General features: G+C 43.0%; 1 protein-coding gene across 1 annotated transcript in view; it reads right to left on the bottom strand.

The window, feature by feature from the left end:
- LOC134611803 (myotubularin-related protein 9-like) overlaps positions 1 to 19,479 on the bottom strand; it is a 21,809-nt gene extending 2,330 nt beyond the window's left edge. The window contains exons 1-8 of the mRNA XM_063456047.1: positions 18,990 to 19,479; positions 18,710 to 18,869; positions 18,124 to 18,249; positions 17,857 to 18,030; positions 16,333 to 16,550; positions 16,067 to 16,228; positions 15,117 to 15,258; positions 14,750 to 14,970 (exon numbers count right to left, since the gene is read on the bottom strand). Coding sequence (XP_063312117.1) covers positions 14,750 to 14,970; positions 15,117 to 15,258; positions 16,067 to 16,228; positions 16,333 to 16,550; positions 17,857 to 18,030; positions 18,124 to 18,249; positions 18,710 to 18,869; positions 18,990 to 19,186 — 1,400 coding nt within the window. The 5' untranslated portion in view covers positions 19,187 to 19,479. The remainder of the gene's footprint in view (positions 1 to 14,749; positions 14,971 to 15,116; positions 15,259 to 16,066; positions 16,229 to 16,332; positions 16,551 to 17,856; positions 18,031 to 18,123; positions 18,250 to 18,709; positions 18,870 to 18,989) is intronic.

Below are 19,479 nucleotides of genomic sequence, written 5' to 3'. Positions count from 1 at the left end.
TCCTATGGGCGGTTTGAATTCACACACGGCTCTGGCTGCACATGCGCATTTGGAGCTGATGTTGGTATGGGGAGGAGAGGTCACCAGTGCTGGATTAAGGAGAGTGGCTGAAGGGGTTTTAACCTCTTCGGCCCAGCAGGAGGGGGGGACGGACGGGACGGGACCTAATAACCCTATAGTGCCAGGAAAATTAGTAAGCTTTCCTGGCACTCTAGTGCTCTTTTAAAAGTAACTTTTATGAAAGGGACACTATAGTCACCAGAACAACTACAGCTTATTGCATTTGTTCTGGGGAGTGGAATCGTTCCCTTCAAGCTTTTTGCTGTAAACTTCAGAGAAAGGGCAGTGTTTACATTGGCCCTTAAGGACACCTCCAGGACTACCACCCCCCTCACCGACCGAAACACCAGCTCACTTACCGGCAATGGGGCGCAGATCCCAAAAACCTGCGGCAGAAGGCAGAGACATAGGCGCGCTGCTGCAACGCCCGGCGCAGTCGCGTCCAGCACCCATGCCCATGGGAAACAGAACACACTCCCCACCCAGTGCAAGGGAGACCAGAGACCCCTCCGACCACAAAGACAGAGCTGATACAGCAGCCTGAATCCCCTGACGACGCTGCACCAGCCACCATGGGAGATCTCAAACTCCTGCTCGCTGACATACACAAGCTCTTAGCAGCTGACACGGCCCTCCTCAAGACAGAGGTGCAAATGGTCACGGACCGGGTAACAGCCTTAGAGCAAGACGTGGTGGAGTTCAAAACACACCTAACACTGGATGAATAGGTACAAAATATACAGCATCATCAAAAACTCATGGCACTCAAAACGGCCACCATAGAAGATCGACAAAGGCGCACACACATAAAAATTAGGGGAATCCCAAACGCAATCGCAACCGAGGAACTGCCTCACTATGTTAGGCGCCTCCTGTCCAGTATACTCCCCCACGCAGCTGCAAAGAATCGCCATAGATGGAATCTACCTGCTCCTGACCTACACACACCTGAAATCCCCTGCAGCTTGAGACGTTATTCTAAGATGCGTAACAGTTCAGGACAAGCTCCATATCATTGCGGCGCTCAAGGACCGAACACCACTACCCTTTGAGGACTCAGAGCTAATCTTTTACCAGGACTTATCGAGGGCCACGCTACTATGGCGCAAATCGTACGGCCCGGCCACCACACAGCTACGTGCTGCAGGTATAGCCTACAGGTGGGAAGCGGGGGGGGCGCCCTGGAAATTACCCGCGCAGGGACCACACAAGTCCTCACATTGCCAGATGAAGCCTCCAACTACCTGAAAACTCTTGGCTTGCCGAACCAGGCACCGAAACGCCACGGAGAGCTGAGGGAGCACATGGCCGTCTCACCTCACACTCTGGGAACGAGTGGACTGGGGTCTCAGGTTCCGGGAACGAGTGGACTGGGGTCTCAGGTTCCATGAACACTAGCCTGATTGCAAAACCCAAGATCTGACTAAGTCAGACTATTATTCCACACCGTCCTCACCCCAAAAGGAGAAACTCCCAGATGTTATTTTAATGTTTTATGTTTACTATGATTTTTTTTTTTTCCTGATCTGACTAACTCATGGACATTCAGGTCCCTGGGCCTATAGCCCACATAGGCTAGGAGTCCCCAACCCCAATGTAGAGGCAGAGCAAGACACCCTCAATGACAGCACAGGTACAAATACACCAGACACAAACACAATACCTATGTCCCTGGCTTACTACACAGCATGATAGACACGAGCATGGAAGATTTAAACACCCACAATGCTACTCTGAGGGCATACGACCAGACAGACATACAGCTGATACAAGACACCGTGGTGCGTTTGAACCACCACGCCTGCCCAGCATTCACACCCTACCACGATTAGCTAGTCCCATAGTAGACTACAACCTATCACATAGATTACATAGCCGAATATCACACAATACTGGACCAACTCCACTGTGTAGATGTGACTAACCAAACTGTTAAATGTTCCTGTTATTCCTTATTGAATAACCTAATGTGCTAAATACCTCTATGCCATGCAATTGTCACTCTAAATATATTACATCAAATCCTGTTACCACTGAAATGGCAGCACATGCCTGTTTGAAAATGCTATGCACAACAGAATAAAGAATTTTAAAAAAGGATCGAAGGACAGAGAAGAGATCCGGATTAACCAAATTCTGTGCCTTCGAGTGCACCTAATGATTTATTAAAATAAGTCTTTAGTCCCTGAATTTGCCGTCAAGGACACTTCAACTATCAGGCTGAAAAACAATGATCAACTATAGCCACAACAAGATATGTTAACTGTGCTAGGTGCACTATATATTCCTCTTCTTGAAAAATACATACATACATATATACACATACTGCAGTATGCCAAGCAAATCAAAACGGCAACTAAGTGGTATACATTAAGAGCTCCGACGTGCGTTTTGCTGGTCAGGTGGCTCTTCAAGTTGGAATAAGCATCCAAACTCTTAGCTCTTACAACAGGTGCTCATAATCCCATTATACAGCGCAGCAGAATTTGTTAGCGCTTTATAAATAATAATAAACGCGATATTCACCAATAAGAGGTCCAGGATTTGATCCAATAAAAATGCAGGAAGAAAGGAAGGGTCTGGAGTCAAACAGGCAGAGACGGAGAGTGGCCCACCCGGTTGTATCCTCTCAAATGTAAACAATGCAGCTTATGATTGCACATCGGAAAATCTAGATGTAATTAGCAACCAGGACGAGTATTGGGAACAGTAATAGAAACATCCCAAGGGCTAATTGATAGGAGAATGTAAAATTAATAATGATCTGTTAAGGAAAAAAGGCAACATATTATGTAAACGGTAACTAACCAAAACTTAATTTTCTAAGGGTATCTGTGAATAATTGGAATAAAGTTCAATATATGTAACAAAAAAACTATACTATTTTAGGTATTGGTTTATAAATTGTCACATTAAGTTCAGATAGTGATCCCAAATAGTTAATTAAGGTGGAACACACCATAGGATTCCAGGGCAACAATCCAAAAGTCGTGGGACGTAAAGTATAAAGATCCGTCAGTGCTGAGGACCTTAAGTAAGTAACTTGATCATCAATAACCAAGTCATAGTTGGTTTTAATTTACCCAATTACAGCTCCTGAAGTTGATCAATGGAATGGAAACCATAAGAAATAGCCAGTGCAATGAAATCAAGAAAAAAGGGAAAGTGTCTCATTCACAGAGCCAAGAATAAGTAATAGTGGTTAGAACTGATCATAGTAACGCGCAGTGGTAATTGTAAATAATAATGCAAGTTATCCATTGGTATACTGGGCAAATCAAACCAGTACTAGAGACAAGGAAATTCTACAATATGTCTAACCATAAATATGGAAGATGTCATGACAAGAATAAAAAAATAACCTTTGATGAACACAACCTTATATTAGGACTGGAAATTTTATAACATGACAGGAGGCTTCGTATTTGCTTAAGTCTCTCTTTACTAGAACTCCACAGCAGCACAGAAAAACAACCAATCAGAAAAAAGTTAGGTACTATAAAACTCCCCTCCTCATGCATCATTTCCTCTTTCTTTGCTGCTCCGCATCAGTACAGGTCAGAGTACCACTGCCTCCTGCTAATATTAGTGGGTGGCCTTGGGATTTATTTGTTTATTGCTGTAATTTGAATTTATCTATCTGGGAGCTTATAATTTTTTCTGTAGCTTTATTCCTACATAGCATGCCTCTCTGTAAGGTGTTCTTGTCCTTTCATGGCAGATGCCCTATTATTATCTGCCTGCATTCTTATCTGATAGCCATCTTTGTATTCGTTTTGTCAGCTATCTATGGCTTCTATTATATATATATATTCCTTATATGTTTGTGCATGGATTCGGGGGTCTTGGTGGGCTTTTTCACCCTTACTGTACCCGTGTTTCTCCCCCTCTGCTACCCCCCAGATACTATATTTGCGTATCCCCTGTTACCTCTGCCCCGCTTGGCGGGCTGTAGTTTCCCCCCGCGGTCGGCTGGGGGCTGACTGTCTCACCCCCTCCGACCTCCCGGGCTTTGCCTTCCCTCAGATGTGGGCTTACCGCCTCTGACCCCCTGGGCTCCGAGACCGCGGAGTCTCCTCCGACAGTCCCGTGCCTTTCAGGCCGGTCCCTGGGGCACTCGTGATCGAGCGCGAGTACCCGACGGCCGGATCTTCTTCCTCACTTGGCCCCATGTCGCGGCCGCCTCCGCACCGCGTGTGTCCGACCGGTGGAGGAGGGGGCGCTTAGATCGCGACCCCCCCCCCCCCGGCTGTGCATGCTTCTATGGAGATCTGCCTTCTGGTTTGTTGCCCTAATGGAAGTCGGGCTGCTGCCTGACTTTGTGTTCTATCCTGCCTCAAAGGCATTCGGTTTTGTTGTTTATACCTGCAATAAATAAAACTTAGTAGACTCTCAACCTTGCCTTTTAGTACACATCTATGTATATATCCTCATACTTGGCTGTCTAGGTTTACAGCTTAGACTTTCTTTTTCTTATAGTGTGTTTTCGTTTTTTATGTACTTGCTCTTCCTTTGTGTTTAAAGCACCCAGTCACCATTTTTTACATTAATCACTACTTCTTTCTATTGGGGCAATTTTCAGGTGCCCATATCAGGCAGTTATATATTTTCCTTGACCCTGCGTCAGATTTTACCCAGACAGTCATTACTGCGAGTTCTGCTATCAGGATATATCACAGCTTACTGTGTGTTACGGGTATATTGGAACTGTTATACAGGCTCTGTACAGGGCGTATTCAGCGCCAGCTAATTCTAGGATTCATGTGCTTCTCAGTATTTATTTTTCTGGCCCACCTTTGAGGCCTCAGATGAGACTACTCTCGTAGGGTTTCTCTGTCCATGGCATATATATGTTACCAGACCCGGCTCTGACTCTAACTGGTAGGGGAGATCAGTCTACGCTGATAATATACAATTTTATCGGGTTCTTGGGGAGAGTCATTGAGTTGGCTATTGTTTAATCCTACTCCTGGAAGAGTCCATGGTTACAGTACCCTTCAGGTGGTATGGTGATGGTAATCCATAAGATGCTAAGAAATTTCAAACGGATCTGTGAGCAAGTGCATACCAACTCACAGTTTAAGGTGAGTATTGTTCAGTGGATCTTACACCCATGGACATGATGGTAACTGGAACAATTTCCGCTTATACCCGATACAGCTGGAATACCACTATTATCCTGCTGGGCATTTAGGGACTGCCAGTCCCGGTCCAGGCTATTCACATGGCATTACGCTGTCTAAAAGGGTTGATTGTCTAAGAGTCCTATGTCACAAGATGCCCTGTGGATCTACAATTTTTAGGGACCTCTACCCGAACTCAGAGGTCCCCGTTACTCATTCAATACCCACCGTAAGCGCTACGGAATTGGAAGGCGCTATATAAATACGTGTTAATAATGATATTATGGTAATACACAACCCATGGATTGGCCCGCTATGTCTGTGCCCCATTGATTGGCCTGCTTTGTCTGTGCCCATAAGAACGGCCTGCTATGTCTGTGCCTATAAGAACGGCCTGCTATGTCTGTGCCCATAAGAACGGCCTGCTATGTCTGTGCCCATAAGAACGGCCTGCTATGTCTGTGCCCATAAGAATGGCCTGCTATGTCTGTGCCCATAAGAATGGCCTGCTATGTCTGTGCCCATAAGATTGGCCTGCTATGTCTGTGCCCATAAGATTGGCCTGCTATGTCTGTGCCCATAAGATTGGCCTGCTATGTCTGTGCCCATAAGATTGGCCTGCTATGTCTGTGCCCATAAGAATGGCCTGCTATGTCTGTGCCCATAAGATTGGCCTGCTATGTCTGTGCCCATAAGATTGGCCTGCTATGTCTGTGCCCATAAGATTGGCCTGCTATGTCTGTGCCCATTATATTGGCCTGCTGTGTCTGTGCCCATAAGATTGGCCTGCTGTGTCTGTGCCCATAAGATTGGCCTGCTGTGTCTGTGCCCATAAGATTGGCCTGCTGTGTCTGTGCCCATAAGATTGACCTGCTGTGTCTGTGCCCAAAGGATTGGCCTGCTATGCCCGTGCCCATAAGAACGGCCTGCTATGCCTGTGCCCCATTGAATAGCCTGCTGGGTCGGTGCCTACTTCAATGGCCGGCTACGTCTGTGACGATTTGCTTGGCTAACCTTTCTGTGTCCATTCGTTTGGCCTGCTGGGCCTATGCCCTCTGACGGGCTGACGGGTAATATCACTGTGGAAAACCCAGTGCGCACCAGTGACATGGAGATAGGCAGGTGTCCAGACAAAACACCATTGCCATAGTGTTCAAGAGGGCACCAGTATACGGCCACCTGAATATGGTGGGAAGGGTGAAGGCCCTAAACCTCAGGCCTGAAGGGCGAAGTTTCTTATGAAGACCCCGGACACGTCCACGGTTTTACTCCAGACCGGCGACGGCACATCTCCAAGGAAAACTTCGCACAGACGAGGACCGGTACTCGGACTCCTCCAGTAGAAAGCGGTGTTTTTTCCTTGTCTTTACCAGCTACTCCGTACCTGCTTCCCGGAATCCTTATAGGTTCGGTAGCTTTTTCCTGCGTTAGGTTAGCTCCTGGCCCTGTCCAGTGGGACTTACTTTTCTTACCTTCCGGCCTGCTGCTTGCCTTCTATCCGAGATAGAATGGGTTTAATTTCTCTTATCTACGTTTATTGTTGCTTTTTGCTTTTTCATGACTTTCTTTTTCCTTTTCGCTCGGGTCGTCGTGAGGCCTGACTTGGCCTCCTCCGACCTCCCGGGCACTCGTGGATTGCGGAGAACGTCTCCAGCTTTCCTCGGACTACCAACGGTCTACCTGGACCCCGCGCGCGCGCACGGGATCCGGATAGTCGGTTGATAGTTTTTCCATCGTTGTTTCCCAGATTGCCCTCAGCCTTATGCTGACATTTATAATTGGTGCGCCCTACAGTTTGGTCACCCTGAATCTCTGGGGACTCTAGTTTGCACCACAGGAGGGTGCGGCCCTCCATCACCTAGGTCCGAGTATATTTACTTTCAGGAACAGAGGGCGAACCCTCTCATACAGAACCGGATACTGATTTGTTATTAGAGGGCGCAGCCCCTCACTCGTCCTCAACCAGATACTGGGCTGGATTCAGAGGACAGGTTGGGTGGACCCATTCTCATAGAGAGAATCGATCACGGATGTAGACTCTGTCGTTGGTTACTAACAAGGCGGCCCACTCAGGCTAACAGCCGGACGCTCTCATGATATGCGATCACAGTAGTAGAGAGCGCGGCTCTCTCATACACTCGACGCTCCACAGTACCGGCCATTTGTTCATCTCACAGGCTTGTGCCTGTGCGAGACATTGATGTCTACATAGAGGGGCGTCCCTCCTGCATTCAATTAGAGCTGACATCCACGCTATTAACTTCGTTCTAGAGGACAGCCTTGTCATGCAGGAATTACATGTTTAGACTAGATCCCTCTTTTATCTCCTGTGATGGATCTACTGGAGCCGGACCGCTATAAAACACGCGAGAAATACTCGGAGGTATAACGGGGGGAGTTATTTACACACACTCCTGGAGATGGTACGGCTACCGGATGGTCCTCCGGTATTATGAGTGCAGGTTTTTTGGCATATTCTGCACCATATAATACAGAGATTGCTTTCTGTTTTGGATATCCAGACCATTACGTACAAACTGCGCAGACAGTTTCTCCCATGTCGAGATGTCAGGATATACGGAGACCTTCATGGAGCACACGGGCACTGCTTTGCTCGGGTAACAAGATTAAGGAAGGCCTATTATCCGGTCTGAAGGCAAACCGTACGTAGGGGTCACAGGATAAGACCGGAAACCCCAGTTGTCTTGACCCCCCCGGTCATTACGATCTTGGGATAAGAGGGCAGGACTGTCCCGTCTCCTCAGAGCGCATACCTGGTGAACAGGGTTCGGAGATGGTGGATCCTCCGTCTATACTTTATTTATCACTCACGGGAGCCGTTTTGTTTTTTGGATTTGCGCCGACCTACTTTTTAACTCAGTCGAGGAGACCTACGAGACCTTATGGGGATACCTGGTGTACCCCGAATCCTACACAGACATCTTTCACGCTTAGACAAGGACATATATGGGTGGAAATCTGCGCTCCGGTTTGCATTTCCCATCCCTTTGACTATTTCTGGGATTCACTATTCCCAGAATAGTCGACCACCATTCCTCCTCACGAGTTCAATTCGGAACCCTGAATGGACGTCCTTTTGGAGTCTTTCCCCTACCGCATCCGAGGATTACACAGTCCACTTGGAATATTGGAATCACTTAGGATACGGCTAGTTTGACCACACTCTGGCGTGCATTAGAAATGTATTCTCGGATGAGACATCTCACCGGGTAGGCCAGGAGGGAACGAAAGATCCTACTTGGTTCTATTGCGATTTGGTGGTGGACTTAGGCGCATTCCTTGAGATTGAAGATCTACCTGCAAGACCGCGTTGCCGGGTTACCCTGGCACGATCGGTGGAGCAACCTTACACATCAAGAGTTGAGACATGGTGGCAGTGTCTTATCGCGGCCCTAAGTCCGCATATGACTTTCAAAAATTTTTCACTGCAGGGAAATGGCTAATAGGGCGGCTTGTCAGCTCATGGACCAGCTGGTAGGCAACAGGTTACATCCCCACGTACAATGGATCTGTCAACGGACGTTGTTTTTTCAGTTTTTGGGATACTTCTCCAGCTGGCGTCTCCATCGATCGATGTATTGTCATCTATCGCAGTTGGAAAGTCCATTTAGGATTGCTCGGGTAGCTCCGAGCATAGGTACCAGCGGAACAAACAGCGTTGGTTTTGTTGTCTGAGCGTTGAAACAGCAAATACGAAGCCTCCTGTCATGTTATAAAATTGTAGATTATGCTAGCTTTAGTGTACCTATAATCTTAATTTTATTAATGACAGGAGGCGAGTATTTCCCACCCATTCTTTTCCCACCCTTGTTTTATGTTAAAAAATTGGATTAATCAGGTACGTATGCAACTCTGTTTGTTGTCTCTGCTACCTGTCGCCTGTTCTTATATCTATGTTTATTTTCATAAGTAGGGTTGGGATATTTTCGTTTTAAGGTAATTTTGGTTGTTACATTGGGTGCACACATGTTTATTCAGAGTACTTTTCATTGGATAATCAACCTGTTCGATTCTGTTTTTTCTCTCGTTTCAGTTTACAGTCCATCAACACTATCTGGTTTGGCAGTTCTTCTCGGATGGTGGACATCGTTGTATTCATCGTATCTAGGACTTTGCTTCTCCCCATTATGTTTTCTGCTTTTTGTTCTGTTTTTGTCGCAGCTTGAAAGAGGAAATGATGCATGAGGAGGGGAGTTTTATAGTACCTAACTTTTTTCTGATTGGTTGTTTTTCTGTGCTGCTGTGGAGTTCTAGTAAAGAGAGACTTAAGCAAATACTCGCCTCCTGTCATTAATAAAATTAAGATTATAGGTACACTAAAGCTAGCATAATCTACAATTATTACACTATGTGCAATTACTGTACACTTTATAATCATCATCTATTTTACAATTTTTTACATGTTGGTGTTAATATACACATTTATTTTTACCTTTTAGTTAAGTACTACACCCCTGTATATCTAGTTACGGCTAACTGCCATAATAAACCGCTAGGCATTATCCCTGACAAGAGACACCTTATCAAACCACAGTGGCTATCTATTATATATTTTAGGCATAGCAGGACTGTAGCTATTTGTAGTACACGGTTCCTAACAGCCTTTTTGACCTTTTAGTGGCTTGTGTAGACACACATGTTTATAGGTGTGTTGAGGTATTATTAGGTGGACTCTAGGTTGCAGTATTTTTTCCTTGGTTTATAGTGGATACATACCCTATGGTAGGCACACAGTATTTTTTTAGGTATGCTGAGCAATAGGCAGGAGACAGCTTGCTGGGGTTTTGATTTAGGTCCTCTCTGTATGCCTCTTTCTGCTATATATGCCTTTATTATTATCTTTAAGTTTATTTCTTTTTCTGTTTATAGAGGTTTATTATCTTTTTCTTGGCACCCAGATCTTAGGTGTACTGAGAGATCTGTGTCTAAGGGATATAGTGTTAACCTAGGGACAGGGAGATGTTTACCGAATATTCCCCTTTCTGTCTTTTTCTTACCTTTACCAACCTGTATCCCTGCTATTCCTTTGTTCAGCCTATTTTATTTATGAGTGGTCACACCCGGGGTGCCCAAAAGGTAGATCCCCACATGTTTTTAAACTATAGCTTCCATGATGCTTTGCCATTCTAAATCATTCTAAATCATTCTGTGAGTTCTACAACATTTAGGGTTCTACATTTTGGGCACCCCTGGTCTACACCATAGATAGCTGTTTCTACTTACTTTGTCCAATCGTATCTCATCAAATACAGCATTTTAGTCCACCCTGCTAGGTGTGAAACATACCATTTGTATCTGTATGTATTATCACAAGCACATATCCGATTGATCCAGGTGTAATAAAGACCACATTTTATCTTGTTTTGCTACTGATGCATCCAATATATTAATCCCCCCTTTTTTATAGATCCTAAACTTCAGTGACCTACAAGCCACTGTGCACTGTGGTTTAATAAGGTGTCTCTTGTGCATTGACACTTTAAGGGTTACCCCCTACCGTTGAGCCTCTGGGTCGGGTTTTACTTATCCACAGGCTTCTTTTCGCTACATACAGTTAGGCAATATTTATCTTTTACTTCTCACTTTCTCATGTAAATTGGACATCTACATTTTGCATATACTATTGTAAGTTACCCCCATAACCATCTGTCTCTATTATTTTAGGCACATTTATTATGTTTCGATTATTATACTTGATATCATCTCTTTTCACAGCTAAGAAGATATTAAATATATTTATGTGATTTTAGCTATTTGATTCTCATGGGTGTCCTCTGGGACAATTAATGAATCTGTACCTAGATACTGTTTTTTTTTTTAAATATTAATCTATCCCCTTCTTTGAGTATTGTTGATGACTCCCCAGGATATTTATCTGAGGCAGTCACTATTACAATCTTGTAGGCTCTGCCACGTTTGATCTTATTGGTTAGTACAATCTTGTCAGGGCTTCTTCCATATTTATTGTTGAATGTTCTTGTCTTTAATACTGGTTCGATTTGCCTAATACACCTATAGATACTTTGCATTAATATTTACACTTACCACATGCGAGTTACTATGACGGCTGCAGGAAAATTAGCTCTTTCTATGGAGGATCCTACACTCTTCTACAAGGGATTCTCTAAGACTTCAATGCTGTATTCTCATGCATGTGCAGTCACATCTGCCCCTGACACATGAAGTGCCAGGAGCAGACTGAAGATGATGGTGGCGCCTGCAAGGGACAAGGTTCAGATAAGTAAAACTTACCTTTTATAAATAAAATCTGAAATGTAGTGTAGAAATTTAAATTTCAATATTAAAAGGATACTATAAGTGAATGGGACATGTCAGTGTTTTTCTTTATCTTTGCTATTTATGTGGTTTGTAAACAAATTACACTATGTTTTCCATTTACTTCTTTCCTTGAGGAATACACTATCACCACCACAAGAGGGAAGGATTCTCCCGCAAAAGGCTCCAAGGCGATTAAATAGAGCCAAATTTGAGGCTCTGTTCATTGTGAGTGCTCCTGACGACGGCGTGTTCACACGCCGAAACGCGCGTCAAGTTATTTGTTTATTTTCACTTTACTCACTAGGTAGCACTATGCACGAATTTTAGTTAGTTTAGTGTGTGATTCTTTTTAGTGGAGTAAGGGACAGGGGCTCTTGTAGGCACTAGTGGATGCCCCACTGTGCCGAGGTATTTTAGGGTCAGCCTAGCCTCTCAGTTTATGGGTGGCTGTGTGGGGTTTGGTGCAGAAAGGGAGGAACTGGGATTTTCTCCGTCTTTTTGCCTATCAGGATTTTTTCCTTTTTTCCCAGCTAGCCCCCTTTTTTACTGTGAGCAGGCTGACATATCTTCAGTACCGCTGTAGCCTCATTAGCAGTCTAATTCACTGGCTAATAGCAGCCTCCTGGTTTGGGGCTGCCCCCTTCCACTTATTTGGTATATACATCTTTTTATTTCATTTAATTTTTTCCTTAGTATTATTAAAGGTAGGGCTTCCCTTTTCACTATTATCCTCCTCTCTGGACTCTTGTCCGTCTGTCTCTTTTTCTAATTTTTCTTTATCTTTGCTATTTATGTGGTTTGTAAACAAATTACACTATGTTTTCCATTTACTTCTTTCCTTGCGGAATACACTATCACCACCACAAGAGGGAAGGATTCTCCCGCAAAAGGCTCCAAGGCGATTAAATAGAGCCACATTTGAGGCTCTGTTCATTGTGAGTGGACATCCATAAGGGGGCTTTTGGCGTTAATATATAAATGTATCATACAATCTGCTCTATTATGTATTAATCTTGTTTTTAAGGTCCCAACTGATGTGAAAATTCGATTGCTGCTAATTATTGAATAATATAACACCTTTTTATTTGGTTTATGCATCAACACTATGGCATTTAAAATGTATTGGCACTTATATGCAAATAGCCCTTTACTTATATTTGCTGCATTTTGCACTGATTTACACTAAATTGATTGTGTTTGTGCATTAGCTCTTTATAGGTGATTCTGATTCTAAGCTTTGCACTTATACACAAATAATTATATGTGTGTACATTTTACATGTTGTGCACGATAACATTAGCTTTGCACTGGATTTCCCCTTAAGCACTTTAAAATTAAGGTTAAAATGTTATATTGAAATATGAAGAGTACACTATGTTTTAAATATTTGTATTTGGTGTTAGAGAAGGCATTTTGAATGGTGTCCAGCAGCTAATTAGATACATTTATTAATATTAATTTCACATTAAGAATAACATTTAAGCGCCATTATATACACCTTTACACCCTTTTTATTGTAAAACTCATCTTTGAATGCCCCCACCAACGATGTCACTTTCAGGGTCTTTGTAAATTATGCAAAGTCACCAGATGATAACAGACCGCTTTAAGGGGGTTAACCGGGATTAAGTGCCAGGACTCTTTTCCAGTGTTCTCTGTAGTCCAGTCCGCTTCCATCTTCCCATCTGCCCACTAACATCCTCTCACACAGGAAATGCCTTGCACAAGGAGTAGGAACATCATTTAGTGTTGCACAATGTATCTTTCTACTGCAGCTTAACAATCACTCATATCAGGTTCACTGAACTACAGAAGACAGAGGGCACTTTGAAAATTTCCCTTCAAACTCCACCATTTTCCCTAAGTCTACATTTAACCTCCCCCAAAACCTTAAAGGACCACTATAGTGCCAGGAAAACAAACTTGTTTTCCTGGCACTATAGTGCCCTGAGGGTGCCACTCCCAGCGGGCTGAAGGGGAAGGAAAGGGGTTAAACACTCACCTTTCTCCAGCCCCGGGCTCCCTCGGTGCTGGGTACTCTCCTCCTCCTTCGGTCGTCCTCAGCTGAATGCGCATGCGCAGCAAGAGCCTCGCGCGCATTCAGCCAGTCCATAGGAAAGCATTCTCAATGCTTTCCTATGGACGCTGGCATCTTCTCACGGTGAAAATCACAGTGAGAAGCACGGAAGCGCCTCTAGCAGCTGTCAATGAGACAGCCACTACAGGCTGCATTAACCCATATGTAAGCATAGCAGTTTCTCTGAAACTGCTGTGCTTACAGCTGCAGGGTTAATCCTAGATGGACCTGGCACCCAGACCACTTCATTGAGCTGAAGTGGTCTGGGTGCCTATAGTGGTCCTTTAACTAACCATTAGTTCCAAATGTGAGCAGTATCAAAATACAAAATAAATAAAAATCAATATTTTGTAGATCTACCTTAAATGAAAAAAATGTATTTAATTATGCATGTTTTCATTGTATGTATATATAAATACAGCTTGCAAAACCTACCTGCAGATCTCTTGTCTGCATCCTTTGCAAACCCTCCCCTTCTAACCCCACCTATACTTTCTATGACTGTCCAATCACAGACTTTCCAATGCAGCTCAATGAAAAGTCTTTCTAAAGGAAGGTGCTGTTGGTAATTGCTGCCTTTTGAGTTTAGCTCCACTGAGCTAACTAAACCAGGAAGTAACAGGACCTATCATGTGTTTGAAAGTCAGGAGGTGTAACCATTTTAATTCATGCAAGTGTCATTTGCTATTGAAATTTGCACTGTTTGTAAAATTATAAAAAGAGGACACATTAGCCTGAGCAGCAGTGGGTGTCTGTAATTGGCTGAGAATGCTAGCTTACCACATTCAACCTATCACAGTGCCCATTCAGGTATGAATAGGTATGGCTAGAAGGAAGTTCTTAATCTGCCTTAGTTACACCTCCAGTAGGGCTGGGATGTGGGTGACCAGGGACACTGTTGTAGTGTTAAACTGCTCGGAAATGGTTTAACACTAATAAAGGGACAAAGCCAGGGGACTCCATGCACTATAACCAGTTTGATGAGATGATATTATGTTATGTTTACAGTGTCCCTTTAATTATTTCACATACCTTTTTAATACATTAGCAACATAATGCATTGAAAAATGTGGTAAGTTCCAGCCTGCAGTGTTCCTTTAAATACTTCCAATATTGTGTTTTAATATATACCAAGGGGGCAAACAAGTATTTCTGTGTCTGTATAACTAATCATCTGAGCAACATGTACCTCTCTCTCTCATTGTTGCACAGGAAGGTTCCATACTCAGAGCTGTACACATGCTTTGCCAACATGCACAGGAAAGCTTCATTAAACTCCATCGACTGAGGAAACTGTCGTGTAAGCTGCCAGCAGCAATCCAGAAAAAGCAGAAAATGGGGTGACTCATGCTGAGAGCGGCTTTGGGACCACCCCAATCTGGCACAGCGAAGCTGAAAAGGATGTCCTGCCTGCATTAAGCAGAGTTAGTCAATATTATACAGGATTTATACAGCTCTAACATTTTGCAGGATGTAACTACAAACATCAATCCTCCACACAGAGATATCTATGGTTATAGCAGGTCAGGGAGTTTTGTTAAGCACAAAATTGTTACCTGTAACCACTCACGCTCAAGAAGGTCCTGAAATCCTTCTAATGTACGACACTCAGGGGACATAATAAGCTGAGCAAGAGATGTCATCAACAAGGTGTTGTCAGTTCCTTCCTCGCCGTGGACAAGCACACATGCACCCTCCCTAAAATGTATCGAATGCAGAATTTTGACGTTTATTTTCTATGGCAGCTGTTTTGGTCTAAAATTTTAAATTCTCCCCTCCCCTTCCCTCCCTGCATTGACTCTCTGGTATTCCTGATTCATCCCAACAACTGTCTCTTTAAGCCGCACTGTCACCGTCAGTGGACCTTGTCAAATTCGCAAAGACCTGTGCGGTGACTTAGCCGCTCGAAGATCTAGTGGCCGGTGGAGCAATAAAAGATGTGCATTACTTACCTGAACCTGTCCCTCGCAGGCGCAGCCATCTTGATCCATCGGGTCCTCTGGACATCACTGCTGTACTCTCACACATGTGCAAAAGTACAGCATTGAGGTCTGTGGAGTTTCCTGTGAGACTCTCCACAGACACATCCAGTTCCCTGCAGACGTCACTGATGACGGCTGATGGGATTGGCACTTAGACTCTGCACTGAGTCTGGGGAAGTCAGGAGGGGGAGAAATACAGAGACAAAGTGCTCACCACTTTGTCCAATGTATATTTCTTGATTGGTTTGGAATTCCAGTGAAAATCCAACACAATCAAAATGAGTATTTCATAAAGATTTTATCTTTATGAAATACGATTTCTCCTGCTTAAGTAAACACAAGGCAGTTTATTTATTTAAATCAGAATTGTGGAGAAAGGATACTGGAATTGCAAATTTTAGGCCAAAGTTACTGAGCATGAAACAGGTGCTTGGTCAAGTTATTTTATATCTCACTTTTTGTACTACCTCCCTCTTTCCAACATCTGCCATCCCATATAACTCTTCCTATATAGTCCACCTCACCTTTCAATACACTCAGAAATGAGGCCAGCAATGCTTAAAGCTTCCTTGACATTAGACATCCAACGAGAAGCCTGTAACCTGCTAAGCCAACGGTTCATCAACTGAGAGGGCTCATAGCATGCAGTCACCAATCGAGTTAAACTCTCTTGCAAAGCTTGTCCCCTAAGAGAGTACAGAGACTATTCAGTTGTGCATCAAAGTAAGAAAGACCGTTATATCATATACCACGCTTGCTTAACTCCCTCATGCATACATATCCACCTCACCTCTCTAGTGGTCGGTGTAGTATTCTCCAATTGGGATACCTGGACTTTTTCTCTGTGCCACCACCTGCACTTCGGGCCTGTTTGGCTTCCTGTGCAGAGCGAGTGTCAATAATAAATCCTGGCAAGTCCCCTACCAAAGCTTCATTGAGCAGAGCGTTGTCTTCCACACAGCATCGACGAGAAGGGCCAACCATAGGTTGAGCACTACGTAACAAGACCTGAGCCACACAGAGAGACAATTAAACATTTCCAAGTTTGGAAATCATGTAACTCACAGAATTGTGCTAAACTGGTATCCGAGTGGCAAAACTGAGACTAAAATAGCAACTAGCTAAACTGTAAAATGTATTTTTCAGATCATCTATTTTAGTCTCAATTTTCAGATTATTTGGAATTTAGTGAATAACTCAGACTAATTTAAAAAGAGGATTTGGAGGAAGATAATCATTAAGGCTAGAGAAAAGGAAAGGGCATGAACCCAGTAAATATAATACGAAATATTATACAGAACCAGAGAGATCCAGCCTAATAACGTTTGAAATATAAGCTTTATAGTCTATTCAATAGAAAAAACATCCGTAAAATACAATCTTAAGATTCAAATCTAGTGTGTGTCTTTATATAGCCCCAGGAATTGGATATCAGATAAGTCAAACCTGTTACTATAGAGTTATAAGGATATACCAAATATCAAAATCTTGAAAATCTAAATTATCTTGAACTTCTAAGGAGAACAGTAAGGAGACTATAAAATAAAAGTGAGAGAGAGCAAATAGAGAAATAAACAAAAAGGGGGGTAGGGGAATATAAAAAGCAAAACTTGCTAACAGCTATTCTGTGCCTTCAAGGGCACCTATGCTAAATCCCTTTCCCGCCTATTCTTACTATATCCCAAGGCTACAAATATAACTCAGCCAAAAATAAGTGAGGAAAAATAATCAAAATGTGATGTAAACCAACCAAAATGTAGTTATGATAATAATAAAATTGGAAAGAAACCTTGTATATGATCCAATCTGATTGCTAGCTAATCAAGCATAATAACTATTGGAAGTGAGTCTCAGTGCACATCACTACCCCATATTGACAATGATCACACATTGAGTATATAGAAGTCCTGACACGCGTTTCGCCACAACCGGGCTCTTCCAGGGGAGTCTATTCAGTGATTAGTTGTGGGATCATCGATACCGGAGTTTGACTTATCGGATATCCTATTCCTGGGGCTATATAAAGACACACACTAGATTTGAATTTTAAGATTGCATTTTACAGATGTTTTTTTCTGTTGAATAGACAAAAAAGCTTATATTTCAAACGTTATTAGGCTGGATCTCTCTGGTTCTGTATAATATTTAGTGAATACCTCTGTGAATGTAGGTGAGCCCTGGTCCTTTTATCTTTTCAAGATAACTTAAGAGTATTACTATAGAAAAATTATAATTACTCGTGACCATTGTGAACATTGACACAGAAAAGAGAATTGAGGAGCAAAGATTGGAGACAGTGTTTTGAAGAACTTACCATTCCATTGGTACTGTGGTAGTAGCTCAGGATGGGAAACCTGCCACCCTGTCTAAACTTTGCTGCCCTTTTCAAAGTGTCATCAGAGCAAGATCGTGGTACTATAACCTTTGCTGGGTAACTAGGACAAATTTTAAAATCTTCATTCACTTCACTCACACGCCAGGCGTCAGTCTGAGACAAGAAACATCAGTTTGTGAGATCCTTGCGATGGTATTGCACTATGCACAACAGATGTGAAGTCATATAGTTAGCATGTTATGTTACCTCTGCTGAAAACCTCTGGTAAAAGTTTTCTGTGGTATCTCTTGGCCAGCCTTTCCCCAATATGCCACCAAGTGGTCGGTGAAAAAATGGGTAAGTCAGAGTAATGGAATTTAGTGAGGATAAAGCCTGTGGATAAAATAAACACATATCAAACAAGACACAACCAAGTCCCAAGACACATACACATTTAAACAACATAGTAATGATGGACAGATAAATCCATGTCACACTTGTCAGGACTCCCCATTAAAAATGGATAGCGTTAGTAAAAAGATTCATTGCTGCACTACTTGTAGGTTACTTGTAATTTTGGCAATGGCCTCCTTGTTAAAATCTGGATACGGTGCTCTTGGTACTTGTCAGGATAGTTATTTTTGTTTTTTTAGTAAAGAGAGACTGAAAATCCATATTTCACTAATAAATTCACTGAATGTTATAAAAGAATGCCCATTTCTACTACATTTTCTGCCCTCATCGTAGAGTAGAGAGAGAATCAAAAATATATCTCATTGACCAACACAGACAACTCTCATCTCTCTTTACCTCTTCTTGTATAACCACAATAACTAAACTCTGTGTCACTAACCTGTACAGACCGTGCAATATTTAGCGTCTCCTCCATGCCTGGAATTTCCAGATGTATGACTCTTAAATCCTTACATTTTAAGGTGACTGTTCCCGTGCCAGACTTCACTGTCCCGTCATGTCCGTAATCCGTATTGTGAAACATACCAATATTGAAGACACTGCAATAAAAAACTGATCAACGTGGGGTGCTCCATACGTGCTTGGTTTTGTATGCATAGCTTAGGCAGAAAGCTGGGATCCGGCATTGCATGACCATTTCTCCAAGTGCTACTACATACCTTTTCTCTACTGTATCTACGTCAGAATGTAGCAGCCAGAAATCAGATTCTTCTTGCTTTGTACCTTCTTCAGCAACTGGGCAGAGCAGTAGGTGATGGCTGGAGACACATAGGGTTCCAGTCATGGTGGGAAGCATAGGACAAGACACACGGACATTGTCCACTTGGGACGTTTGTATAAGATCAGACAGTTCCATGTGAGAATATTAAGTGTGACAGAGAGGCAGAAGTCTCTGTTTTACAAGATTCAAAGAGGAAATCATGAGCTGAGTTGATGCAATGTATAAGAGGGAAGTAAACACTTAAGCAGAGTGGGTGGGTGATATTAAAATAATAACAAAGTATAGAAAATAACACTACAAATAACTGTATCACCTGTACACTCCAAGCACTGGGAATGTCTGCCACAATGAAGGCAAAGATTTAGAAAGAGACAGTTAGAAATATGAAATCGCACACCCTAAAAGTACAAATCTGTCTGACTGTCCCT

The sequence above is a fragment of the Pelobates fuscus genome, chromosome 1 (assembly GCF_036172605.1).
Source record: "Pelobates fuscus isolate aPelFus1 chromosome 1, aPelFus1.pri, whole genome shotgun sequence".
NCBI classification, from domain to species: domain Eukaryota; kingdom Metazoa; phylum Chordata; class Amphibia; order Anura; family Pelobatidae; genus Pelobates; species Pelobates fuscus.
The sequence above is the reverse complement of the archived record's forward strand: the minus strand, read 5'-3'. Positions and strand labels throughout refer to the sequence as shown.